At 32.1% G+C, this 19,149-nt stretch overlaps 1 protein-coding gene across 2 annotated transcripts; it reads right to left on the bottom strand.

Annotated features, from left to right (window-relative positions):
• Positions 1–263: 263 nt before the first annotated feature.
• LOC134690525 (prolyl 4-hydroxylase subunit alpha-1-like) lies at positions 264–16,124 on the bottom strand. 2 transcript variants are annotated; one of them, XM_063550490.1, is made up of 13 exons: positions 15,892–16,124; positions 14,356–14,516; positions 13,488–13,640; positions 12,692–12,864; positions 11,448–11,505; positions 9,857–9,996; positions 9,310–9,474; positions 8,072–8,145; positions 5,775–5,883; positions 4,556–4,618; positions 2,894–2,947; positions 913–981; positions 264–445 (listed from the first exon to the last, which is right to left on the bottom strand). In XM_063550490.1, the coding sequence occupies exons 1-13, from the start codon at positions 16,056–16,058 to the stop codon at positions 275–277; spliced, it is 1,557 nt and encodes a 518-aa protein (XP_063406560.1). In that variant the 5' UTR covers positions 16,059–16,124; the 3' UTR covers positions 264–274. The 2 variants fall into 2 exon arrangements, with proteins under 2 accessions (XP_063406560.1, XP_063406561.1); XM_063550491.1 differs by lacking the exon at positions 2,894–2,947 and having other exon boundaries at positions 270–445.
• Between the last annotated feature and the right edge of the window lie 3,025 nt (positions 16,125–19,149).

Genomic DNA, 19,149 nt, shown 5'->3' with positions numbered 1-19,149 from the left:
GGCAAATAGGGTGTAATAGGTGGTGATTTTGACAATGAGCACCCCGTGTCAGCCCCTTTGGCACGATCTCTTCCAGTTACCCTTTATATGTTGGGTCATCTATTTTGATGCTCTCCTTTATTGATTTTTTATGGTACCTGATAAAGGGAAATCCCAGGAGCATGTGCATTTTTTTTAGGAATCAATAAACTCGCATTAATATACATAAACCATGCAAATAATCGATAACTTTTATTACAAAAAATATTAACATCTAAACTGATAGTGAGACTCGTTACATCCACACTGAAGGAACGGTTTGTAGAAAGTTCATATCCTGATCCTTAGTGTGGACCCATTTATTAGCAATCCACTTCGAACCAAAGAAAACGGGACATCCAGCATGCAATGTTAATGTGTCACCATGTCCTTTCTCATCTAGGTTCGTGAAAAAAAGAGCAGAACCCTAAAACAAATAATTTAAAGATAAATGATATTTACACGGATGATATAACATTTTATTTGGGTCTGTTTGGAGTGTGCCGAACGGGGTGCACAGATTATTTGTTTCATTAGGGAGATAAAAAATATTATAAATTATTTTCCATTATAAATTAGAAGAAAATCAGAGGAGTACGAAATTGAGTTTAATAAAAATGAAAGTTTTTCTTTAATTGTAATAATCAATTTAACTATTGTAAGTTTATTTGTCTTAATTTTGTTTGCCATAACCATTTAATGTAAATGTATTTGTGCGAATAAAATATTGTCTATTGACTATTTAATATCTTTGAAAATAATTGCTTGTTCATATGAAGGAACAAAAATATTCACACCAGACACAATTAATGGTGGCAACTTTGGCCGACATGGGGGAAAAAGACTTCTGACATCTTAGTAATCTATTGAAGCTTCAAGTTCCTGTATAATTACCTTTTTAGGAGGCACCGCGATATTTAGATGTGGAAAAACTGTTGATCCACCAATCTCCACATCACTTAACTGAAAGAAAACAAGATGTACAATTACTTCATAGATATAGGAAGATGTGGTATGAGTGCCAATGAGACAACTCTCCATTCAAATCTACAAAGAGTTTATAATATTAAATCTATTTTAATTAAAATAGATAAATAAGACAAGATATGTTTTTAATATCCAATTATGGTTTCACAAGGGACATATATTGAATACAAGTATAAGGCAAAAGAATATTGATTAGCCAAAAAGAATAGATATACACTACAGTGAAACCTGACTAAACCGAATCCTTTATAAACTGAAAACCTGTATGAACTAAACATGTTTGTAATTAATCAAACTATGTGCCTTGTGTACCTGATAAAACCTAACATCGGCAAATATCGAACAAAATCTAAGTCCCGAAGAGGTTCGGTTTAAAGAGGTTTAACTGTACATAGAATTTACATACAAAATTACGATACAGTTAGACTGTAAAAACATTAAAAAAAACAATTTTGGTTCATATATATAGTCTGAGACTAAAAACAATTTTGGTTCATATATATAGTCTGAGACTACTATAACAATAGTAGTCTCAGATATAGTATATGATATTATATATGAGAAATAAATACATTGTGTATACATCTAAGTCAAAGGGACTCATGGGACTTAAATAAATATTGCAACAGTATTTTCTGATTATCTTTTGTTTCAACAATATGTGAAATTTTGCTGATTGTTTTGTAAAGCAAAATACGATATTGTATGCCAACACGGTCAAAGAGATTATCAGGGTTAAAATCTTCACATGAAGTAAAAAAAAAATGACATCATCTTCGACACAGCCAGCTGAAAAGCATTTTTTTGCAAATTCTTTCATTTCGGGAAGATTTGATTTTTCTAATATTTTGGTCGGATTTCGTCATACAAAAAGGTCTGCATGCGTTTTACAGAATTATAAGTGAATAATTGACAAAACAAAGAAGAAAAAAAGGAGAAAAATGGAATTGCAAAAACAAATGAAAACAAGTGAAACTGCGAGCTACTGCTCACTGATGATAACAGTTATCAAAAGTACCAGGATTATAATTTCATACGCCAGACGCGCGTTTCGTCTACATAAGACTCATCAGTGACGCTCAGATCAAAATAGTTAAAAAGCCAAGTGGATAATATTAATAGTGTAAAAATATGCAAGTGTTCGATAAACAGGTTGTCGAGTGATGAATCTGAAAACGCATCACACGGTATAGCTGACTTATATAAATCCTGAAACCAAATTTCAGAAATCCTTGTATTGTAGTTCCTGAGAAAAATGTGACGAAAATTTTCAACTTGGCTATCATGTGTAAAAACATACAAGTGTTCGGTTAACAGGAAGTTGTCAAGTAATCAATCTGAAAACGCATCACACGGTATAGCTGACTTATATAAATCCTGAAACCAAATTTCAGAAATCCTTGTATTGTAGTTCCTGAGAAAAATGTGACGAAAATTTTCAACTTGGCTATCATGTGTAAAAACATACAAGTGTTCGGTAAACAGGAAGTTGTCAAGTAATCAATCTGAAAACGCATCACACGGTATAGCTGACTTAGATAAACCCTGAAACTAAATTTCAGAAATCCTTGTATTGTAGTTCCTGAGAAAAATGCGACGAAAGTTTAATGGGACGGACTGACTAACGGACGGACGGACGGACGGACGGACAGAGGTAAAACAGTATACACCCCTTTTTTCAAAGCGGGGGTATAATTAGTGAAAAAGAAGAACACAGAAAAGGACAATGTTTTCATATGTTTCAAATCTTTAACTACAACTGTAAAATCAAGATAATAATGACAGAAACGGTACACTTATCTGACTTTGAAATAAATTTCGAAACTAATCAGTTATAAATTTGATTTAAAACCTATTAATATATGCATTTGTTTATACTAATACGTACATAAAACAATATTGTCAATATTCTGTTTGTTCCTGTATACATTCGTGAAATCACCTAAAATATAGAGTTTGAAACATAAAACTTTTGACAATGTAGTATATTAATAATAAAACAAGAATGTGTCAATAGAACACAGATGCCCCAATCGCACTATCATTTTCTATGTTCATTGGACCGTGAAATTTGGGTAAAAACTCTATTTGGAATTAAAATTAAGAAAATCAGATCATAGGGAACATCTATAATACTAAAATTACGAGGTCCAATTTGTCAGCCGTCATCACGTAAAAACGACGAATCACAGAATTCCACTTTATATATAACTAATATAGTACAAAGGTGTAGATTAAAAATTACATCACTCCAGGCCCCTTTGTTTTCCACGTAATTAATATTGCCAATAATTAAGAAGTTCCGGGTCGAGTCCGATACCGATATCAATAGTATATTCACCTGTTACCTATTACCTTATCTGTACGTTCCGCATCTACCAGGCGCACCACCAAACGGTGTGTCCAGGGTTAATATGCTATATACACTTCAATTTGTTAGAGGGCATGACGTAAAGCAGCGAATCAAAGAATTCATCTTTTTTATAACTAATATAGGACAATGCTGTTGATTAAAACATACTCCATTCCAGGACCTTTTGTTTTCCAAATAATTAATATTACCAATAATTGATAAGTTCCAGTTCGACGGGTTCAAACAGAAAGATTTGACAGCAGAGAAAAAAATGTGTATCTTATAATCGGCATGACTTTATCAGATGACAATACTAATACTAAAATAAGGCTTGCGCATAGTTATATACTTTAATTCAGTCACGGACCCGTAATATCACGGGTGTGTTCTAGTGTGTACTAAGTTTCAAATTGATTGCCATGGACTTCAATTTCATCAAAATTTAATGTACCTCGACCAAAAACTTTAACATGAAGAGGGACAAACGGACGGATGGACGGACGCACAAACCAGAAAATATAATTCCCGTAAATGGGACATAACAACGGTACCTCAAGTACGTTATAGCTGTATTTGGCAAAAGTTTTAGTATTTTTTGGTCCTCAATGTTCTTCAACTTCGTAACTTAAAATGTATTTGGCCTTTCAAACCTTTTTTTATTCGAGCGTCACTGATGAGTCAATTAAAGACAAAACGCGCACATATAAAGTTCCAATCCTGGTATTTATGATGAGTTTATTTAGTCAATAAAGCAAAATGAATGCTATGCTGGAAAAAATGCCAAGAATTCCCGTGAATTGAAAAAAAAATGTAATAGGGAAACGCTCGTTTAGCAGTGAAGTTACGGTATGTAAAAATTCGCAGTAAAATCTTGTCGAAACAGGGACACTTAATTAAGTGTCATTTAGAACCGTAAGGGGACGATCATTTAATTTTATTGAGGGGAGGTTGGATGTTGGTGCGGTTAATCTTGGAAATAGATACCCTGGTCTAAACTGAAGAAAACAAATGCACCAATCAGCATTACAAAGCATATTCTACCAATATCTGAGGATGAAATAAATGTGTACAAATAAATTTTCAACATAAAATAAATAAGCCAGTTTAGCAACAGGTCAAAATGAATTTCACCTGAAAGAAATCCTCCGACCAGGGAGTGCTGTCCCCTTACATTTGTCCAAGTTAAATTTGACTTACATATTTCTCTTCAACCCAATCATAGTGTGGTTTATATTCTCCACCGATTCCGTAGTTTACTATCTAAAAAAATAAAAAACAAAAAACAATATAAAACTGTTTATTACAGCGGTTCCCTATTTCCCGGTGTAATACCACCATTGATTTCCCCCTATTAGTCTACGCTAAATTTGCAATTTATAAAACATGTGCAGAATTTATCTTTGTTTATAAAGAAATAAAGAAATACTTGGGATGAGTAAAGTTTTATCCTGTCCAGTACTAACTCGAATAATTCAATCCCTCTCCGTGTCCGATTTCCTTCAACGCGAGGTTAATGTAGCCATCGTAGATCAGCGGAATATAACGACTGAATTATTCGGGTTAGTCCAGTACTATAGAAAAATAAATTACATAACATTTCATTTCATATTAGAAAATAACCAACACTGGAAATTAACCAATCAAAACCATCACTAGAAATTAACCAATCAAATTTCTCCCCTTATTTTACCTGTGTACAAGATTTAGCAACCATGTAAGCTCAAGTTTCCAAAATATTCTATAACCGGAACCTCAAATAAAAAAAACAATGGTGCTTTGAATACCCAAGACATACATATATGTTTGTGACACAGAAATGTTTTTCTGCAATAAAATGTAGAATTAATTACCTACAACTGTCAAATTTAAGGGATTATTTTTTTCGACCTATTTTCGAATACAACCGGATGTGACGTACCATGATTTGGTGGTATTACACATAAAATAGCTTGCAACAATAATAGAAAATAGAAACAAAAGCACAAATAGTTAAACAATTTTGTAAAAATTCCTAATAAAGTCAACATGGTCGCATATCTGACCAATCCCCCTCGTTATTATTTTACATAGTGGTCAACATTGAAAGATGGCTGACTGAAACCTAGTCTAGTCTAAAAGGTGGATACCCAATTAGGCGAATAACAATTACAGCTAATTTCCTAATGCATGTAAAGCAATACTTTGATTAGCTTGCTTGCTTTGTTCGTATATTGTACAACTGTTATAAGGATAACGTCTTATCAACTTTAGGTATTATATATACAGGTTAAAGTATGCTATATATTGTTTGAAGATGTCAATGTTAATTAGAAACCTTGAATTAACATTTATACAAACAAAGCAAGCAAGAAAACCAAAGATTAACCCTACACGCATTAAGAAATTAGCTGTAATAATCTACTTATATTAAATTTACCTGAAAGTGGTCAGCTTGTTTTTTGTTCATTCTCAATCCAGTTAATCTTTCAAGGAAGTTATTAAGTCTACCAACCGATGGATAATCTGTGTCATCTAAATACTTAAACCTGATACAAAGGTAAAATAAATAAGAAACTTAGTAATAACAAAAACCTCGGATTTTTATATAAGAATAATTAGAGTAAGAGAGAGGCGAAGAACACCAAATGGACATCCAAACTCATAAGTCGAAAATAAAATTACAACGCCGTTTTAAAAAAAGAAAGAAAAAAACCATTACCCGGGACTACACAAAACACACCCATAGAACACAAAAAATGATGACCAAGAATCAGACCAAAACCTGGGGTGATCTTAGGGCTTCGGAAGGGTAAGCAGATCCTGTTCCATATGCGGCAGGATCCTGTTCTTTGCTTCAGTTGTTTATAATACAATATAAAAACGAAGATGTGGTATGATTGCCAATGAGACAACACTTTACAGAAGACCAATATGACACAGAAATTGACAACTAAAGGTCACCGTACGGCCTTCAACAATAAGCAGAGCCCATACCACATAGTCAGCTATAAAAGGCCCCGAAATGACAATGTAAAACAATTCAAACGAGAAAACTAACGGCTTTATTTATGTAGTAAGTATCGTTAACAATTGCTTCTTTCGAGATGATTGTTATGAAAAAATGTGTTTACATCGTTTTAGGTCCACTAGTCTCCCCGATTCGCGTTTTAATATCAAAATTTGGTGACTATTTTCACTGAAAGAATCAACGAACTTGAGAAAAAGGATACAACAGATAAAATTAAGTCTGCCTCATATCCTGATTTACATATAGATATTAACAATGAGAATCGGTTGAAAACAAAATTTTACGACAACAGATGATTTCAGCTTCCCAATTGTGATTTTTCTCTCTCTATGTAGCCTCATTCCAGCAGCGCTTGAATACGGGGTATATATTTCCCAGTTGATACGGTATTTCAGGGCTTGTATTATCTACCATTCTTTCTTTGATAGAGGGTTGCTGCTCACAATAAAGCTATCAAACCAAGAGTTCCAAGTGGTGAAGCTGTGGTAATCCCTTCCTAAATTTTACGGACTCCATCTAGAATTGGTGACCGTTATGGAATATCCGTTTCACAGATGAGCATATGTTACGAATGTCGCAACTACAGTCCGTATCCTTCCCGGATGTGACATATCGAATTAGACTCATTACCGGGTTTGGAATAACATGAGCAACATGACGGGTGCCAGGTGTGGAGCAGGATCTGCTTTCCCTACTAGAGCACCTTAGATGTTGAACCGTCTTTAAGTTTCTTTGTTGTGTTTGTGTATTATTGTTTTGCTATTGATCTATTTCTCTGTAAATTTTAGACATATGAGTTTGAATGTCTATCGTCACTCTTTTATTTTAACGAAAAGTTACTGTTAGGAATAAAAAAGAATACGAAATGTTCTAGTTTCAAAGTTAAAGGTGTCAGACCACAAATTTAAAAATTCCTATCTATTCAACCAATATTTTCAATTTTCACAGCTTACTAAATATGATACATAGATGTTAACTTCATAGGAACCGGGTTTCCTTTGAATCTTAAATGCATGGATACTTAGCATTTTGTATTGACACCTGTATATTTTTGGAGATACTAGTATTACATGTATGTTAATTCTATATGTAACAGGCTATTATTTGAACTTGGAATTATTTTTAATTATGGAATTTGCATAATTTCTTGTGTTTGAAATTTTTGATAAATTCCATGTTTATTTGGTATTATGATCATTTGAGCGGTTCATAACATTTTCCATACAATGTATTTTGGTTAGATAGTGTTGTGCGCGGCACAGTACATTCTATTGAAATTATAATATTTTCTTTGTAATAGAAAGAATTGTGCGCAGCCCAGAACATTTCAGTACAGAATAAACATGGAATTTATAAAAAAAATCAATAACAAGAAATCAAGCAAATTCCATAATTAAAAATAATTCCAAGTTCAAATAATAGCCTGTTTTGTATTGTTTTTGATTTTAGTATCATTGTGTTATTGATATATACCACATATCCCCGTTTACCCTGATTGTTCAAAGTGTACATGGCATATTAGACATTTACTTTCCCGTTTGAATGGTCTTACAGTAGTAATTGTTGGGGCCATTTATAGCCGTGTCGAAGGCCGTACCTTGACCTATAATGGTTTCTTTTATAAATTGTGACTTGGATGGAGAGTTATCTCATTGGCACTAATACCACATATAGTTCTTACTATATCTAATACATGATGAACTTACGTTGAACTTGTTCTGTGGTCAGATTGGACATTGCTATCATTGCCTTTTAAATTCACTACTTCAGATCTTGAAAGCTATAAAAAAAATTCAGATTTGTATACTATATTTATATATATTTACCTTTAATTATACTTAATCCATTCCTTTTAAGGTCTGCCAACCGTCGAATCATACCACCTCATTTTTTTTATACTAGTGTATCGGCTAATGAGAAAAAAACTCACTTCAATAGTTTCATGCAGATTATCGTTTTTGAGCAATCACAAATTTTCTTTCTAATTCTTTAGGTTCGCTTGTTTATCTCCGACTTGTCGTCATTATAATAGAATTTTATGAAAATTCAAGTAAGGGGTTCAGCTAGCTGTAAAACCATGTTCATTCCACCATTTTCTACATAAGAAAATACCTGTATCAAGTCAGGAGTAAGACAGTTGTTATCCATTCGTTTGATGTGTTTGAGCTTTTGATTTTGCCATTTTCTCCGGAGTGAAGTATTTTTGTGATTTTACTTTAAGCATATTTTATTATAATCATTACGTGGTTTGTTAGATATTAACATTTTATTTTTACAGCTTAGATAATTGAACTTTATCAGAGAGACAGACCCGACTACCGAATCTCGTTCAATACAACGTTGTTTTTAAGTCTCGAAAAGAGAAATTAAAGAGAAGTTCGAGTCCGATGTCAGAGTAAGAAAATAAACAAAATGACAATAATACATAAATAACAACAGACTTCTAGCAGTAACTGACATGCCAGCTCCAGACCTCAATCAAACTGATTGAAAGATTATGTTTTCATCAGAATATCAGACACAATCGTATATCAAACTTTTTTGTGTATTTAATTTAAGTAAGCCACTTTTATATATAATTCATTTTTATATAATCATTATTGAAAATCGACCACGACACATGGTTAACACCGCTACATTTTTGTTAGTGCTTCTCCCAAGACAGGAACCTGTTATTCAGTGTATGGTTGTCGTTTGTTGCAATGTAATACATATTTATTTTTCGTTTATTATTTTAAAATTATAACATAAATTAGGTCGTTAGTTTTCTTGTTTGAATTCATTTACATTTGTCATTTCGGGGCCATGCGGTATACGCTTGATCATGGTTGAAGGCGGTACGGTTAATTATACTATACTTGTTAATTTCAGTGTCAGTTGGTCTCTTGAGTAAAGTTGTCTCATTGGCAATCATGCCACATCTTCTTTTTTTATAATAACTTACTTGAAAAGATTTTGCAGTAAAGTGACTTATGACATCAATATTAATTATGTCATGAACAACTATTATTCTTGGTGATATGTTGATGATCTCGATTTTGATTGGTCGGTAGTAAAATCCGATGAAGGGATATCCTAAATATTTACAGTATCCCTCTGAATATAGGATCTGAAATGTATAAATGACATGATTGATTGGTTGTTTTGTGTTGTATGTTTCACGCACAGCGACATTTATTACATACATATATATATAAAATAAACTAGACGATATCTGTAAAAATATTGATATATACCACTGTTTATTATAGACATAAGAAGATATGGTATGCGTATGAATCGTTATGTGTAATGCTTCAGAATATCTATTAAAGCTATATATATGGAAGTGCTACCAAAACAAAAGAGATATTTATACCACTCTTAGTAGAGACAAAGTTGAATATGAAATCCAACAAAGAATGAATTGGCACAAATATTAATGTTAAAAAGACATAGACGTAAATAAATGAAATTGAAATTCGTGTTTTTCTTAATTATTGTTTATTTACCTGTTTCCTGCATAAGAACTCATAATTCTTGTTTACTTTTAAATTTCTGTCCAGTTCTGGTCCATAAAATTTGATTGTTTTGTTTTTTAACATTGCGTGTAATTCTGCAGTCAAATTCTGTTTAAATTTTGAGTCATCATCTATACATAAAACAAATGAGGATTATAATTATGTTTTAAGTTACGATTTTCATTTTCAGGAACGAAATACTGAAATTACAGTTAACACCATTAAAGGGACATTAAAAACTGAGTTTATTTGTTTATAATTAACAATAGTTTTATTTGAAACAATCAGATCATTTTAAGTCCAGTTATAGATTTGTACACGATCAAAAGAGGCGTGCATATCAACCGGTTGCATATCAGTCGTGGTATTTTCTCTCCTCTCTTTAGGTTATGTAAACTTTATTGCAATCGTCACAACTCGGCCGATTCCGTACCTCATCTAACGGATAGAATGAGAGAAGCGGAGTCACCCGATGATTACCGATTGAACTTTATTGGTTTCCACAAGGATTTGTATTATAAACAAGAACTATCTTTAAAAAAGATATCCGACGTATTAAAATTTGAGTATATGTTTAAAACTATCATTTCGATTTACCATTTAAATAACGTTTTCTATGTTTGTGTTCAGTATTCTCGGTCCTCGTATCTTTCTGTTTACATTCACCAAAACCCAGCGGAAATCTCACATGCATAGGTGCGTTCTAAAAGTCATGTACGTTCGTACAAGAAAGTTTACATTGAAAATTGTATAATTGTCCCGAATAAACAGCTGTCATGGATGCAAAGAGCTATTGGAGAAAGTATTTTCTTAATAAAAAATGTAAATCTTTGTAAGATCTAGTTCAAATATTTATAGTTTTCCACTTGCTTTCCATTACGATATAATTAACGAGACGTTTTTTCAAACACAAACAAATCACCCACCATGACAGCATTTTGTTCAATCACAGAAAGGATTTTCGAGCATGCGTATTCTGTTGCCATAGTTAAGCGTCCTTAATTTCAAAGGGCACAAACCGAAACTATACCGACTACGTCGAAAAAAATCACGTTCCGAAGTCGTAAGTGACGAGTACAAAATGTAGAAGTAGTGGCGAGTAGCAAAGTCTCGCCGCGGAAGAGATTACGACAAACCGCGAGATTCCAATCTTTCTTACTATACAAATCCTTGGTTTCCATAAAATATTTTTTTTTAATATCAATAAAACCAGAATATGAATGATTCTTACGGTTTACCTCTTCTTCTTGTCTCCGTATGAGTCTCCTTTAAATAGGAGCACTACCATGAGTTATGGTGTATAAAGGAGGACCGTTAATTCTAATATACTATCAAATTCATTTGATTTACATGTATTTAAAAAATTCTTATTGAAGAACATTGCTGGATATTTTGTGTCATACGGAATGCCATCAGAGTTTTAAATATGAGACTCGGCATAGATTCATATGCCACATAATACGTTGAATAAGGGACTGGAGAAACATTCCTTAATTTGAAATGATTTATAATTTTTATCAGCAAAATTGAAAAAACTATATCCGTATTTTCCTTCTAAGACCGAAGGGTCGTTTGATATTACCTTTTTGGAGTGTAGTAAATGCAATTCTCATTCTTGTTTCCTTTTCTGCTTTAATTTCCTGTAATTAAACAAACTGTAAATGAAATAAATAAAACAAAAGACAGAATGATGGTCATGTGGGTTGTACACCCATGCACTTTTCCGCCCATGGGAAATGTTAACTATCTATTCGTTATTGAAGATTCTGTTACATATAGATATTCGAATTTCTGATAGATAGAAACGAGTGCATGGTGCTATACAGTACGCAGCAGCCAAACTGTCAAAGCTTTCTAAACGGTTTGTTTTGTTCATTGTTGGAGGATTAATTGTGATTATTCACACTACGAACTAAAGTTCTTTTATCTCAAGCAAAGTTGACCTTTACTAGACTAGTTTGGCATATTTCTTTTTATCAGATATTCAAATCCTTTCGTTTTATTCATGAAATGCAAAATTATTAAAAATGGCCTATTAACCCCCACTTTTGTTTTCATAATTTTATATAACATGCTATTTATAAAAAAAATATATTTTTGAAACTCTTTTACAATCCTTGTTATTTTTTCATAGTTGTTGAAAGAAAAAAGGTGCCAACGTTAAATGCATGAACAATCTAGAGAGAATAAAGTCCAATCTAATTGTCAATTGCTGTACCCCAATTTTGGACACTTTTACCTATAAATTCTGTTTGTTCTGTTCACATATCGTTGTCAATATAAATGGAATTTGACACGACTGTCATACAAGTAAAAGGTTTAGCTAGATAGAAAACCAGGTACATTCCATCATTTTTACATAAGAAATGCATGTACCAAGTCAGGAATGTGACACTGAGTTGTTATCTATTTATTCTATGTGTTTGAGCTTTTGATTTTGCCATTTGGTTAGCGACTTTTCGTTATGAATTGTCCTCGGAGTTCAGTTTTTATGTGATTCTACTTTTCATATATTTTAAAAACAAGCAGCCAATACTTTTTTAGTTCCTTCATTTATATCGTATCAACTTATACAAGCTTTTTTTAGTTATGTATAAACAGAGGAGTGAACATCCTTACACTTACCTGTCGTTTTACTAGAGTAAAACCATTCAAACGGGAAAACCAACGGTCTAATCTATATAAAAAAACGAGAAACAAGAAACACGTATATATTACATAAACAAACGACAACTACTTGTACATCAAGTTCCTGACTGATGAGAGGTGCAAGCATTTGCAGCGGGATTAAAGTCAATTTAAAGGACTGAACATACTATAACTTACCTGTCGTTTTGCATTTTCTATTAAACCAATGATTATTGAGCGGAATATCTTTATGTTCTGTTTTGTAGATTTGATTTCTTGCTGTTTTGTTAATGTGGTATAGAACCATTGTATAGCCAATCTGTTATATCCTTTTTTAAACATAAAAAGTCCAATGTCGAAACAATCAAACGCTGAAAAAAATTAACGATAAACACAGTTAAATAGAAGAAAAATACTTAAAGTTAAAAGAATTACATGTTACTTGAAAGGATGTTAGGATTTAGGAAATTTCGTCATTTTAATTTTTTGGTATCTTTCGACCGTCTCTCATTTGCACAAATAGATTGATTACTGCACGTCAAATTTTGATTGTAAATAGTAAGGACATTTTTTTTACTAGTATATAGAAAAAAGACCGACTATTATTCATCATACGCATCAGAAAATGAAACGAATATTGTCATTCGATGGTAGTTTAAAAGAATGATTACAATATGGCGCATTTTTGAGAGCATTCGCTACGCCAACTTACTGGATCAGGTACATGACAGTTATTTCCCGGTTTTTTTTATGTTGGATTTATCAACGGTATATATCAGTTGCATGGTGATATTTCGGGAATGCATCAACGAGACAGCAATCAAACGACACAAATAAATTTAGAAAAGGCATGCCGACCTTTCATTTAAGAGTTCTCTTTGGTTATACTGGTAGATCTCTGAATAAAGATATAGCTATGTCACTCTTAACATTTGAAATAATGAAAGAATACAAACAATTACCCATTTGTTAAACACAAATAATGTAATTTTACCTGTTAAAGTTGGCACTTTAATTCCAAGTATGTAACCACTAGCCATGTCACGTGACGATACGTTGTACGTGTTTTGTAACTTAACGAATGACAGTATAACACCTTCTACGTCTGCTCCCGTCGGTAAATTTGAAATGAATGATATCATTGTTTCTGTAAAAAATATAAAATTTTGCTAAATAATTCTGTAGAATGGTTACTTGTAGCCTTTTCTGTTTAGGTATCAAAAAGTGTTTTCATTTACTAAAATGTATATGAAAATGAACAAGGTGTCAGCAAAATTGCTTGTGCTGTGTTTTGTACGTTGAAGTGTTTGATCTCACGGTCACAGCGATACCATGCATCAAAGAACAAAATTGCACAATATTCTGCATGCTCAAAACGAACCCGTAGCACCGATTTGAGCTTAATGATTTGGGAGTTATCAATACAGGTTAAGTATATACAACTTTTAGACAACGGCTCATTCGGCACACTTCGGCATGCATAAATATAATCTGCCGAGATTTGCCGATTGATTTATTATGAAGCAGAATGACTTCTAGAAATCTGATACAATAAGGTAGCGGAATCTGCCGATATACTTCGACGATCAAACAAATTTAACACATGCTGTCAATATGATAGAAATTTGTCTCATCGCCATACCCAATCATTCAAATGTCAAACACAATCAATTTATTAAGATTTTTTTTTCATTCAAAAAATGAGACGGAGAGTGGGATCTACTTTTTTGGGGGGTCTTTTTATGAAAACTACTTGCAAAAATTCATAAAAAAATGGTCTGATTTTGGCACTTACAAAGTTTGGACGGGAATGAAAACCATTGATTTTCATATTATAACCACATCGTTTTAAAAATAATTACCTTTTATTAAAACATCGTCTGTCTTATTTATTGTATCTCTGATTGGACTTAAAGCTTCGTTGACTGTTTTAGCGTAAAGGTACATAGACACAGGATTCGGAAGTGTTGTTGTGTTTCTGTTACATTCCTCTGAGATTTGATCCCTTAATCTCTCTGAAATTCTGTAAACAAAAATATATTAAATTACATTGCTACTCTTAAGCTTGTTGACCAGTAAAAAATCGGAATTATCAAAAAACGTCCGAAATTGTTTCAATATTTTGCCGAAATGTAGTTTATATCGTGTCTTTTTCAAAGATTATTATTTATCTGTTTGACTTTAAAAAGGTAAGTATGCAGTGGTCACGTGAGAACCTGAAAATCAAAAACCAACTCGAAAGGATATTAACTTATGTTTAAATTGAATAATGTTGCACAAATATAAATAACAATCTACTTATCATTTTCCTGTTCTAGTATTTTACAAAAAAGTTTTGTTTAAATGCACCAGTAATTAACAAATGACCACAAATAAGGGGAACTAACCCTTAATTTTCTATAATTCTAACAAAAGATACGCAAAAACGGAACCCCCCTCCATGGATCCGCCGCTGAAACCAATGTGAAACAATTCTGTTATTGAACATTTTTGGCCTAAACCCCCATCATTTCGCTGTTAGTTTCATCTGTATCTACATTGTAAGTTAGATAAGCACTTGCGTTTGAATAGCTGCAGTTATAAGGGGCGGATCCAGGATCTAATTAAAAGATAAACAAGAGGGGGCGGGGTGTATAATACCAATACCAAATTATTTATTATAGTGACATGTGTTTTATGACAATATACAATATTTCAATAAGCAGTTGTAATTACATGTATCAACACCCGGCCCTTTGGACCTATAAGTCACTTTAAACATTTATACATAAAAATAATAATCATTTAACAGCGGACAAAGTTAGAATTTATGTTTGATTGTTCCTATACAAAAAGTTTTTTCTTTTATTAAATGCATTGTTCAAAAATTTAGCAGTTTTTCTAGGTGTAATTGATAAAATCTGAGTATAGCTATTTCATGCTAATAATAATGTTTCAATACTTGCTTAAAATAAGTTTTTGAACCTCGAGCCACACCATAAATCTGCCAATGGTTACCTCAACATGTGCAACGCTAAGGGTTTATTAGACTAAAGCAAATATATAAACTACAAATGCATCGGACTACTAACACAAAGATTCCTGGTTCGATTCCCGTTCTGGATGAAAATTTCAGGAACTCAATTAACGGCTCTTCCTTGACACCATTTGCGAGTATAATTTTAAGGAAACGATGATTGTCCGTCGGAAGGGGACGATAAATGGCTAACCCGTGTTAAGAGAGAGCCATATATGTTAAAGACACCCTTGTAGATTTCGAAAAAGAGTAGGCTAATGCCGCTACAAGGCAGCACTCGTACCCGCAAAGTAGAAAAGGATTAATTCAAGTTGCAAAACTTCTTTCCCAATCCACTTCAAATAAATATGTTTAAACTGAAAATGTATAATTATTTATTTACCTTTTCAATTCGTTATACCCGTTCAAAGATTCTATGTATTCCGAAAGATTATATACTGTTCTCTTAGAATCTTCAAAATGTTTTGTGCACGTAAATAATATTCCAATACAAGAGAAAATATTCACGGTTATTATTACGGATACTAATAATTTACGAACAGACATCATGCAGATCCTAGATAAAAAAAAAATGAAGAAAAAAAAAATGAAAAAAAAAATGTCTTCCGGTATCGCTTTCTGTTGGTCGTAATCGTTTAGTATTGCCGTTGGTTATATTACCTTATTTGTGAGGGTCGTGTAGGTAGTTCTTAATCTTTCAAATAATTTGTTTCTATTCTTCATATATTTTTTCCTTATTTCAATATTTTTTTTTATTTCAGCACACCTATATTTTCTATTTTTTTGGCATATTCCCCCTTTTTAATTCTTATGGACGATTTTTCTGTAGATTTGTCCGAGTATTCTATATGGTGTAACCCCCCTCCAGATCGTCATTTATATTCATTATTGTAGAAACCGTATGGAAACATGGCAACAAAGCTACTATTAAATGAATTCATAAGTATTATATTAACTGAAACATTAATAAATCATAGAAAATAATAACATATTGTTGTTTTTAGTATTATCAGGAACGCGAAATACTGAATAGAAATAAACACAAATCAATTATCACGTTGAGAGGAGAGAAACATGTACATGTATATAGTTATAGGAAGATGTGGCATGAGTACCAATGCGAAAACTCTAAATCCAAGTCACAACTTATAATTTAAAAGTAAACCATTATAGGTCAACATTTTGTACGGTTTTCAACACTAAGCCTTGATTCAGACCGAACAGTTTAGCTATAAAAGACTTAAAATTGACTGGTGATAAAGAATTCAAGCGGGAAACTCAACGGTCTAATCTATAGAAATAACGAAAAACTAGAAAGACGTTAAACGACAACCACAGAACATCAGGTTCCAGGATATACATTATTTTCAAGGTCTTATCGATTCACTTGCTTATTAACTACATGTATATTTAACACTCAGTCAAAATGTCACTATATGATATAAGACATAATCAGTAAAATTGCCAATCGGCAAACCTCGGGATGGAGGTACGGAATCTGCCGAGTCGTTACGAATAAAAAATTACAGACCAGGCGAATATACAATAAATATGACAGAATCAGTAAAATTGCCAATCGGCAAACATCGGAATGGATGTACGGAACCAGCCGAGTTGTGACGAATATAAAATTACATATCAGACGACTGTCCTGGTATATATATTTGTGAGCTGATATGCATAACACTTTGTAAGTTAAGATTTGTTCCGAACGGACGGATTGTTCTACATGTGCTATGAAAAATAAGTGTTTTGATTGGATATCTTTACCTCAGTGGTTTTATGCATATTACCCCTAAGCCAGGGAAAAATATTTTGGTAGCATATACTATTCATTTCCCGAGAAAACAAGTTCGTACAGCTTACATAAGCAATATAATGTGCCATCTTCGACAAATATTAATTTTCTAATCTCTCAATCTACAAGCAATATCAATACTGTAAACCAACTTATTTTCGCGGATACTTTATTTAGCGTTTCACCCTTTCTTGACCACTTCGCGGCTATTTAATTTCGCGATTATCTGATTTACTTGAGGAAGTTTATTAAGGAAAGATCAAATATTGACATATTTGCGACGATTTATATTCGCGTTATTTTTCTACTCGCGAAAGTCGCGAAAAAAAAATCGCTCGCGAAAATAAGTTGGTTTACAGTAATTGATTTAAATTATACATTTAAAGAAATTTCTTATTAGTGATAAATATTGTACATATAGATGTTCAAAACATGTATGTTGTACATGATACATACAAGGAGAACACAATCCTCAGGCAAACATCTGACATTGAGATTTAATTATAGATTATTACCAGGGACTTTATACCTGTTGGTTCCTGAATTGAGTGACACAATATAGTCAAGGATATATATTTATTGTAAACTATGAGCATATTGCGAAGAAAAAGAGAATAAGATATATTTGATAAATATAAAATATAAATGATTCCGAAAAAAAAAATAATCGGTTTTCCTGTTAGTCTTTTTTTTTTTTTTAATGTTTTGTGTTTATATGTTTTCTACCAGGAAATTTACCTACAATTATCGAAAAATACAGAGCTGTATTTCGGATATTAAAATGAGATACTATGTAAAATAGTTCTGATGTGTCCAAAACTGTTCTTTGAAATATACCATATATAGGTTAACAGATTTGCATGATTTCATTACAAGTTATCCTGATACATACTTTATTTAGATTACACAAAATAAGTTTACACATTTAGTAACGAAATAATCTGTTATATTTAATTATCAAACTCCAAATCGGCACATCTCATGTAGGGTAGCGGAATGTACCGAAGTTTGCCGATTGACTATATTCCATGTGTATTTCTACTGTTTCTGGTATTATCTTCATCAGGTACGCTTAATTTAAAATTGTTGACAGGTATTTTTTTATTTTTTTTTTTTTTTTTTTTTTAAAATCAAATGTTAAATATTCATAGTAAAACTAATTATATGTGAAAGATCGATTGATACAAGTAGTTTGTGTGTAATACTATTTTCAATACTTCGACTTTATCGTAGTGGTCTTTTTAAACAAAAGTGGACAAATCATACCACCCAGATAAAACATGCAATGCAAATGCATTAATAAATAGATTAATTCGCAAAACATTGAAAGGAAATATTTTTTTTTAAAAATTTTAAAGATATAACATGGAACCTTTTTTTTTTAGAAAGGAAATAATAAAAGGGTTAAATTGTATTCCTATATTTAAAACGCAGAACTAATATTAAAATTTCTATTTATCATCAACTGAGCTAGAGGCACATTTATAATCTTCCGTATTTCCTCTGTACTTTTGAGCATCCCTTTTTAATTATCATTGTGAAATAGCATTAGAATTTTCAAATATGTAATTATTGACCAAAATAAATAAAACCAATTTCCCCCATTTTTATCAAAGACAATTGGCAGATGGTGAATTCCCATGTCACTGCCAAGCAAATCAACTAATTTGAAAATTTAATCAGGATGAATAATATCTGTAAATGTATAAATTTTCTAAGTAATAATTCGTAATATTTAAAATACCAATATTTCCTGAAGCTTTATTCGTCTGAACCTTCGTGATATCTTGATAAAGTCCGTCTGTGCCGAGTTTTAAATCATATCTAGAATTTCCATAGACA

Source organism: Mytilus trossulus, chromosome 11 (genome assembly GCF_036588685.1).
Source record: "Mytilus trossulus isolate FHL-02 chromosome 11, PNRI_Mtr1.1.1.hap1, whole genome shotgun sequence".
Classification (NCBI taxonomy): Eukaryota; Metazoa; Mollusca; class Bivalvia; order Mytilida; family Mytilidae; genus Mytilus; species Mytilus trossulus.
This window is presented reverse-complemented; position numbering and strand designations above follow the sequence as displayed.